General features: G+C 45.7%; 1 protein-coding gene across 1 annotated transcript; it reads left to right on the top strand.

Moving 5' to 3' along the window:
* The first annotated feature begins 2,423 nt into the window (after window positions 1-2,423).
* LOC117148634 (protein disconnected) lies at window positions 2,424-8,589 on the top strand. Its single transcript, XM_033316136.1, has 2 exons — window positions 2,424-2,922; window positions 5,845-8,589. Exon 2 carries the CDS (start codon window positions 5,911-5,913, stop codon window positions 7,621-7,623), a length of 1,713 nt encoding a protein of 570 aa, XP_033172027.1. The 5' UTR covers window positions 2,424-2,922; window positions 5,845-5,910; the 3' UTR covers window positions 7,624-8,589.
* The last annotated feature ends 1,171 nt before the right edge of the window (window positions 8,590-9,760 follow it).

Raw genomic sequence — 9,760 nt, 5'->3', positions numbered from 1 at the left:
CAATTCACAAAGGCCAGTTGGCGGCGCCGAATTGAAAAGTGACACTCAGCACTGGGGAATCGATTATAAAGCCACTCCACACATTAATATTATCAGATATTATTCTCAAATCAAGCAATTTGAGGACACCTTGTTGAATAGAATCGTGGCAACACAAAGGTTGCTGCACTTGTCACTTAAATTGATGGTAAAAACTTCTTTGAAGTGATTTTAAAAAAACACATCTAACTATAAGCCGCCTGATTCATTTTCACAGCACATTTTAAAGTGGATTTATTTTGCTTCTAAGTTTGAGATAAATCTGTTTATCTGAAAGAATTATAGGTTGGGTTGGGAGGATTTATTCCCACCTTCAGATGAAAAATTAAAGTAAACATAGTTTTTTGCAAGACAACAATGAATAAATTATGTTATTTATATATTTAGAACAATTAATGTTTCTGCACATGTACGTGCTATTATGAAAGATAAATAAGAAACAACTAATTGATTGAATGATGCATTTTATTAAGGAAACCTTAAAGCCTTTAAGTTTACATGAAAATGATTTGAACCGATAAAGCTAAAGAAGTTAATTAATATGGATCCGAATAGTTGCGAAAACCCGAAAGGTTTCATTTTAAAAGTAGTAACTAAATTTACTTGAATAAATTTTCGTTAGAACCTTATGTACCATTTAAACGTATGTTATTTTGTATTACCTAAAGATATTGAATGTTAAGAGAGTGCTTTCTATTATACTTAAAAGTCCTGACCATTTTCCTGGAAGTCCAACATTGATGCTAACGTCTTGTGGGTATGCAACAAAATAATGCGGTCCTTATTGTTCTATTTTATTTATTTATTTTTTTTTTGTGATTAATGCAAATAGGAATTGTTGCCCAAGCTTTTGTTTCGCTTTAAGAACTTTTCTCGGACAATTGTGTGGATAAATTGAAGAACAAATGTGGCCAGATATGTATGTGTGCGTTTGTATCCTTATGTGGGACATTCCAGCGTCTAGCAAATACATACATACATACATACATATATTGCTCGGGAGTGTGGGTGAGAATTATTTTAATTCGGCAATGAAAAGGACAATGAAACGACAAGGAGCTGTGTATATGCACGTGTGTAGGTGCTGCTATCACATAAGGCACTTACACACCGAAGCTGTGCGATTTACATAAGTTATACATGCATACATACATATGTACATATATATACATAGTGGTGGTGGGGGCGGTCATGGTGATAGGGTCGTTGAGGGTCTGTGCTAGGGGTGGGGGTGGGGGAGAGAGGAAGCAGCAGCGTCGCTTCTTTGTCACCAGTGCTCGAATTCCATTGGTGCTGTGTGGCGACAGGGAAAAAAAATCGAAGCGAATCGCCCCCATTGCCAAAGTGTCACCCATACACAGATACACCTATACAGCGACATTCGCACCCACACACACACCCATACAGATGCACAGCGCAATCGCAAAACAAAGAGAGCCGCTCAACGCGGCCATTCGTGCGGGTGCGATAGGGACGGCGAGAGGGCACAGCACCGAGTGGACAAGACATCAAATGACAAAAATTTCAAAAGAACCTTCGTGAAGAGAAGCAGAGAGGAGAAACCCAAGACAAAAAGTGACGTCGCAGCAGCGACAAATTACGTACTGTGTACTGTATACTGTGGCCATTGCCATTTCACTCTCGTTGCTCTCTCCCTCTTGCGCTCTTGTGCTCCGGCTCCCTCTCTCTCGCTCTGTCACACTATAGTGCCCGGCCATGTACTCACACCATCGAATCCAAGGCACCCATACCAGCAAGCGGCGAGAGCGAGCGCTGCGTTCTCTTTGGCTGGCGGCAGTGCGTGTGAATGTGTGTGCCGCACTGACCACACACACACACGTCGCATGTCGCATGTGTCAACCCAACGAAACGGTTTCGTCCACTCAGACGACAGTGTGCGAGCGGGCGCGAGATAGCCGCACGAGCGTGCCAAACCGCTCGCACGCACGGGACGGCGCTCTTTCGCGGCGAGAGTAAGAGAGTGGTGGCTACTCTTGGCGCGCACTGCTTTGCCGACTGGGCGAGCGGGATGGACGCAAGTGCGGGCGGATCTCTCGCTCGCACCCGGGCGAGTGCCTAATGACCCATCGACGACAATGTGACGAAGGCCAATTCCAATAGCGCGCTCTCTCACACTCTTCCAGGTGCAAGAGCGGAAGAGTGAAAGAGAGAGGGCGCGAGAGCGAGCGGGAGAGCGAGCGAGAGAGAGCCAAATGTCACCCACCCCGCGTGTGCGTGTGTGTGTTTGCTTGTGTGTGTGTGTGTGTGTGTGTGTCAGTCAGTCGGTGTGTCGGTGTCGGTGTCGCCGCATTTGTCGCTCGCTCTCTGCCCGCTGCGCTGCCGGCGTCGCAGTCGCCGCACAAATTCGTTGGTGAAACGACAAATCGACAATCAGTGTCACCCACGACATTCGAAGAAGTGGATCTCTGCTGTCCCTGCTCTCCGCACATCCGCATCTTCGTCGCTACTTCGTTGGCCACTTTGCCACTCCGCATATTCACATATTCGCATCCGCATATCCGCGCCCAGTCCACTCTTCTCTCTGCCGCGCGCCCCAGTGCATAAGTGTGCGTGCGTACGAGCGCGTGTGTGTGTGTGTCATCGTCAACTGTGAACGACCAACTTTTTTAATATCTCAGCAAAATGCAACAAAAATAAATGCACCACGGGCATGAAAACAACAACAGCACACAGCTCCAACAGTGAATTCTACCATCTGAATTTATCAACTTTTTACGCAACAAAATATCAAAACAAAACGAAGCGAAAAAAACCCTTTTTTTAAATTTCAAACCTGTGACAAAGTGAGAAAATCGAAAACAAAAACAGCAATAAACCAAAATACAATAAAACATCTACAACTCGCTGCTAAATTAGCAAAAGGTATGTATAGTTCGAGTAAAGTTGATTTGCCGTCGGCACTTCAAGCGAAGAATTTAAATCAAAGTGAAGACATAGTGAATATTTTTCGAGATCAGTGGAGTATTTTCTAAATATTCTATATTCTAAATATGCAATGAAATAGGCATAAAAGGAGCGAAACAATAGGATTCTTTTCATGATAAAAGATGATCTTGTTAGGATCACATGGGCTAGTGGCATTAAGTGACTTTCAGCATAAATTTAAAAAGGGTTTTACCATTATCATTATTATCTAGTGATGTGTTGCCATCTAATACCTCTTGTTTATAGATTTTCTTATAATATCCCGACTTTGCTAAATTTAAAGCAGCTTCTTATTGTTAATCCAATGTTCGTAATACCATTTTTGTCTATTTGCTGCGTGAGCTTCGACGACAAAAAAGTGATGTCTTCGGGGAAACGCCAAATGTCAAAGTTGTAATTAAGATTTTTGTCTGCGGTTTTCGAGCTCTGTTTTTCTCGTTGAGCTCCGGACCATCGGGGTTGTCATCTTCGGACCATCGCCAGCCCCTTGCACGCCCCTTGTGCCCATCGACTCCTGCTTATTATAATGTACTACTATTAACAGCAACTACAACAGCAATTATAGCCGCCGGATTGCTCACATCTCGGCATCTTCCATCCCCACCAACTGCCTCACACCGTACTCCACCGGTCCATCGATCCACCGATCTCGGATCTACCATCTAAAGCGTCTCCCGACTCTCGGAATTCTTCAATCTTGTCGTTTCTTGTCGTTTCTTGTCTTGGGGACTTTCAACATTTTGCTGCCACTGCCACTGTCGATAATCAAAAAACGTTTCGTCCGAGAGCCATCAAAAGTTGTGATTGGTTTTTCCCCGGCCCCTCCCTGCCCCCCAAGCTGACCAACATCACCCCCCTTTCACCTTCGGTGGCTTAAGACATTTTAAGCGTTTGACAAAAATAATTACCCATGTACATGCATACTCACCTCGATCTGTCGACCGCGTGCACTGAGAAAATCCGGTGCGCATTACACTATGCAAGATTGTAATGATGCCTAGATCTTGGGTGGTGTTATATTCTTTCACTTTGAAATGTTAAAAGATATATATTTTTTGAATTGAATCTCTTTTTTTTAAAGATTCTTGGAAGATACCTCCAACTCATATGATATAGTTCCCTTATAATGATCTAGAAAATGATTGCAATAGCTTTAGGTCATTCTCTATTTCCTGAATGGTAACGAATATGGTAACAATATTTTCGGCACCTAGTCAGAAACTGATTACTTCCAAGTACTTGACAATTAAGTTTTTTCCCCTTTTCGCTCTTCTTTTCTTTTTTTTTGCGTTTTCGCATTTTCGCCGTGTGTACATACACTCATTTTAATGCTATTGTTGTCATCGTTACTAATGAGCCCCATAAAAAGCGACCATCTCCTGGCTTTCTGCAACTGTGTGCGTGTACGTGTGCCCGTATGTGTGGGCCATAGTCGCATGTGGTTTTCGGCTTAACTTTTTAGCTGGGCATTGGGCAAGCGAATGCGAATGTGTGTTCGACTTTTGAGATCGAATCCAGATAGCCAGCCACGACATCGCACACACGATCATCACCATCGTCATCCGCATCTCACCGCAATTGTCCCCAGTTTTGTGACGCCCCTGGGTTCGGTTCACTTCTTTTTTTTTCTTACCCCTGATTTGTTTCTGTTTTTAACGTCAAGTCGACTGCTCACAATTACGGTAGCGAACGGAGTCCACAATAAAAAAAAGAGCTAGCTGCGGCTTTAGCTTGGCTTTTGGTTTTGGCTTTAACTCCGACCGATCGGATCCAAAGTCGAAGTCCGACACTGATCGCCGCATGTTGTCGTCGCCGTCGACGTTGTCAGAGGCGATTTTAATGGCCAGAAGAACCGAAAAAGCTGTAAAAGATTTCGCTCAAGTAAATGAGGCAATGTGCACTTACACAAGTAATGCGCCAGTGTGAGTGTACAGTGGGCCCTGGCTACGTCAAAATTTGGCAGATCAAAACAAGACTGTTTGCATAGGAACCAAAATGATAAAGATAAATCAAATGTTGTAGGGTCAGTCGATGGATGCTCCTTTCATCTATTTCAAAATTCGAAGCCATAGGTTAATTCAAGATGTTCTACTGTACTATCGGGTCGACATGAAAGATATGCCGCCATCGGTGTCGCCGATATAAATGTTCGCTTGTCTGCGTTATTGCAAGCAGTGTGTGTCTTACCAATAAATCTAGCTGGATTTGCACAAAGTTGGCTAAGCTCCTTGGGAGCTTTCACTTGGGAATTTCGGTAATACACTTGAGATATGGGTTTAGAGCGCTTTCCAATGCTAAAGATTAGTACATATGTACATACATTCCCCTCAGATATTAATCTATATCTTAAGGATATCGAATATAAATATTCGATTAACACAGAACTTAATGAAAAATCCATTTGATCAGCAATGGGGTTTTTATTAGAAGCACACACAGCTGGCATCTTTAAAGATTTCTGGATTTCGGAATGTATCTTATACATGTAGCAATGACCAACTAATCGCTGTAATCCACTGATTAATTGAGCCCCCCCCAAAATATACTTTGCCATCCCTTGACTTTCGCGACCGTCTTGACTTTTCGCACTCTAATTGCGCATCAATGACCACTGCCCAATGTCCCAGGTCCAGGAGTCAATGTCCGTGTCCCCGGCACCACAGACCATTCAACAATTTGCCCTGCTGACTCTCGGCGATAAGGTTGATTCCGATTCCCAGCTGTAGTTGCGCAATCGGATTTGCCCCGCAACCCTGGCAATAGTTTTCGATTAGGACTGACCGATTCAGTGACTTCCTGATTGACACTCCCTGATTGACACTTCTAACGATTCGTTTCTGTTTCTTGTTTGTTTTCCAGGCACCACCAGTCATCGCCACCGCCATCGCCAGTGCGACCATAGAAACAAAATCCACCACAGACGACATGGAGCACATAATGAATCCGTTCATGTCACCGGCTTATCTGCTGGGCCATGGCCCACATTCCCACCAGCATGTGCACTCCCATCTACCGACACACCCGCAGCCAAATGCCGCCTCTCCGGCCAGCTCACCCGGCGGATCCAGTGGCTCTGGATCGGGATCCGCAGCGGGATCGGGCACTGGATCAGGCACCGGATCGGGTTCGTCCTTAAAGCCACGTCGCTGGGGCTCACCGCCCATTAATCTGGCCGGTCAGTTCATCAATCCGGCCACGGGAAAGAAACGAGTGCAGTGCTCCATTTGCTTCAAGACCTTCTGCGACAAGGGCGCCCTCAAGATTCACTTTTCGGCCGTGCATCTTCGCGAGATGCACAAGTGCACGGTGGAGGGCTGCAATATGGTGTTCAGTTCGAGGCGTTCGAGGAATCGCCATAGCGCCAATCCGAATCCCAAGCTCCATTCGCCGCACATCCGGCGCAAGATCTCGCCGCACGATGGCCGCACTGCTCAGCAGTTTCCGGTTTTCTCGCCCGGAACAGCCGCGGCAGCGGCCGCTGTCGCCGGACGACTTCCGGTTGCGTTTCCCGGACTTCTGCCACCGCCGCCGCCGCATCATGGTCACCATCCGTACGTCATGTTCGGCGGACAGGCGGGTCTCCATGGCTTGGGCCTGCTTTCCACCGGCTGCCAGGATCCCGATTCCGGATCGGTGGACAATGAGCAGGATGCTGATCCCGAGGATGACAACGACTTTGTGTACGTGGACATGCAGGCCAATAGCTCTAGTCCGGCGGCCTCCAGCGAGGATCAGGAGGATCACGAACGTGATAATGAGCAGGATGAGGAGATGCACTGCAGCTTCAGCCTGGCCAGCAGTAGTAGCATCGCCGCCGATGAGGATCGAGCAGCTGACCAGCCGTTGGACTTCAGCCTTCACAAGCGCCGCAAGTCGGAGCAGGATCGGGAACAGGAACAGGAGCAGGAACGGCGGGAGCAGGAGGCGGAAAAGGAGCAGGAACAGGATGTGGAATCCGACAAGGAGCATGAACCCGAACAGGAGCATGAGCTGGAGCGTGAGAAGCGCTCGCCCAGCGATGCCTTCTCCATGGATCAGTTGCTGGGCAAGCGGAAGCGTCACGACAGCACCGCCTCCAGCTCCGCCTGTTCCACGGCAGCCGCCTCCTCCGCCTCCAGCTCCTCCGCCAGCGCTAGCGCCAATCCACCACAGACGAGCATCAAAATGGAACTGGACCCGGACAGCGACAGTGCCTACATGACCAGCCGGCGGCAAATGCTCCCACTGCCCGTCCTGGACCTCGAGGAGCATCATCATCTGCGCCTGCTGCAGACCCAGATGTTTGCCGCCGCAGCGGCTGCCGCTGCCACCAGTCAGGCACCGCCCACCGCCTTCCTGCCGGCGGGATCCCCCGTGGATCTGGCCAAGGACTCGCCGCCCATGTGGAGCCTCCTCTCCGAAATGTATCGCTCCATGCTGCTGAAGACACAGCACCAGCAATACAACCACCATCATCAGCTGCAGCAGCAGCACCAGCAGGAGCAGCATCATCATCTGACCCTGAGCCACCACCATCAGGAGCAGCACCATCATCTGGGTCACCACATGGGTCACCACCACCACCATCACCATCAGCACCACCAGCAGCAGCCGCAACAGCAATCGCCGGCGGCCACGAATGCGCCGATTTCCGTCTAATCTGCTGACTGCTGATCCATGGCGATGATTTCTAGATGATTTCCTTAGTCAAATTTGTTTTTCTTTTTTTTTTTTGTGAATCGTATTTTAAGAAGAATACATTCGGTGGCGTGCTGCATTACAAAAAGGTGGAGTTTCAGGTGGTGGGGCTGTGCCACAGCTTGACCATTAAATGGCTGGCACTCCTCCTCAGGCGCGACCCCGCAACACCCACCTACGTGTGCCCACCAACACCCAATGCCACTGAGCACACCACCCACCCCCCTCTGAAAACTGGAATTGCTCCGAAACTAAGCTTTTTCTGCTCGTACATGTGTTATATGGATTTTTTTTTGAAAACCTATGTATAATGTATAATGTATACTGTAGTGCGACATCTAAGTGTATAGTATTCAATCCGTTCCTCAGTGTGCATGTGCAGATGTATGAATGTGTGTGTGTGTGAGAGAGAGTGTGTGTGTGTGTGTGGGATCCCAGGATCGGATCCAAAAAAAAAACATAAAGTCTGTCATCTGAAAAGCGGGCTGGGCAGTGCAGAAGCGGGGATTTTGGAACGGGTTCCGTTTCCCTGCCCCCTCTATCGGTGTACAACGAAGTATTGATATTTATAACGAAATATATATTATGAATGCATATATTAAATAGTTTTAAGACAATTTTTTTCGTAGCCAATAAAACTATATTGTATTGTATAACTTGGATGTACTAACACAGCAAGCAAATTCTATTGAAACATATCCCCCGTGTGTTAAAAAAATGAAAAACAGAAGATTCACCCAATCCCTAAAAAAAAACACAAAAAACAAAATTATAAAATCGCAAAGGTTGATAGATCGTAGGTGAACGAAAATGTTATTATTGCTTTCGCAAACGAAAATTCCTCCCGACGATTGTGTACTGTATTACAACAAGATTTTAAGTTTTTTATTAACAAATAAACAACGGCAAAATTGAAGAAACATGTAATCAAAGCTACTTTTTTATTGGTTCTCTGGGCGGATACATAATTTTCACGATTTCACTAGATCAAGTGCTAAGAAAATAGAGCATGTACTTTATGTGAATAATATATATATGAGTCATCGGTTTTATGCGGATTTTGTTTTTCCATTCGAAAGATATAAAATCCAATGGAAAATATCCACAAAATTGCTATTTTCGTTAAATGCCATTTAATTCAGATATGTTACTACTGCCCATCCTAAATCATTTAGTAATGTTTTGGATCATTATCCAAATATATCTATTTTACGTAAATAGCCGCCTGATGTGCGTAGCTCATTTGGATCACAATCACAAGTCAAGCTAGCTAGCTCACACGTATTTGCTTGTCCCAACGAATCCAGATTCAAATGTATATAGTATTAGTCTGATGAGATCTATAATGGGCAACGCCCTCGAAACGCTCTGTCCCTCCCGTTGGCGCAAATGAGTATCCGAAATGCCGACGGACTCTCACAAGAAGGCGTGACATGCGGCATAAATTGGTTTTCGGCTCCGCAACTATAGCATAGCATACCGAAACCATACTTTACGGTTCCGAACTATACCATACCATACATAACATACCATACCATACCATATTCCTATACTCCATCCCATACTTGTACATATCGTACTCCCCCCGCGAATCGTCGTGATGAATGACCAACTATTGGTCGCAGCGGCAACCACATCATCATCATCATTATGGATAGGCATTTGAGGCCACTTATGGACGGATTACACACTCAGGCGCACGCATACCATCACAGATACAAATATGTATAAGCAGATACAGATACAGATACACAGTCTGTAGTGTAAGTGGCCAAATAGAAAGACCCTAAGTAGACGGCTGTAGGAACCTCACATTCTGGTCCGCCTCTCGCACATATTTACGATTCTATGAAACACGCAACGATATTAACACCGCTTCCACAATATTCTCTCTGCTTTATTTTCCCAATCACTTCGGACACGGCTTACTTTAAAGCGACTAATTACGACTGGTCAAAATGCGGTCGAGTGTAGCTCTATAATGGCCAAAATCAAAGAACACATAAATAAGTACGGCTTGTTTCATCAATATTGTCCCATTCGATTTTTTACATACCAAATAAATCTGAATGCAATCGTAAAAATTGTATTTCAATCA

Source organism: Drosophila mauritiana, chromosome X (genome assembly GCF_004382145.1).
Source record: "Drosophila mauritiana strain mau12 chromosome X, ASM438214v1, whole genome shotgun sequence".
NCBI classification, from domain to species: domain Eukaryota; kingdom Metazoa; phylum Arthropoda; class Insecta; order Diptera; family Drosophilidae; genus Drosophila; species Drosophila mauritiana.
Note: the sequence above shows the minus strand (reverse complement) of the source record. Positions and strands in the feature narration are given on the sequence as shown.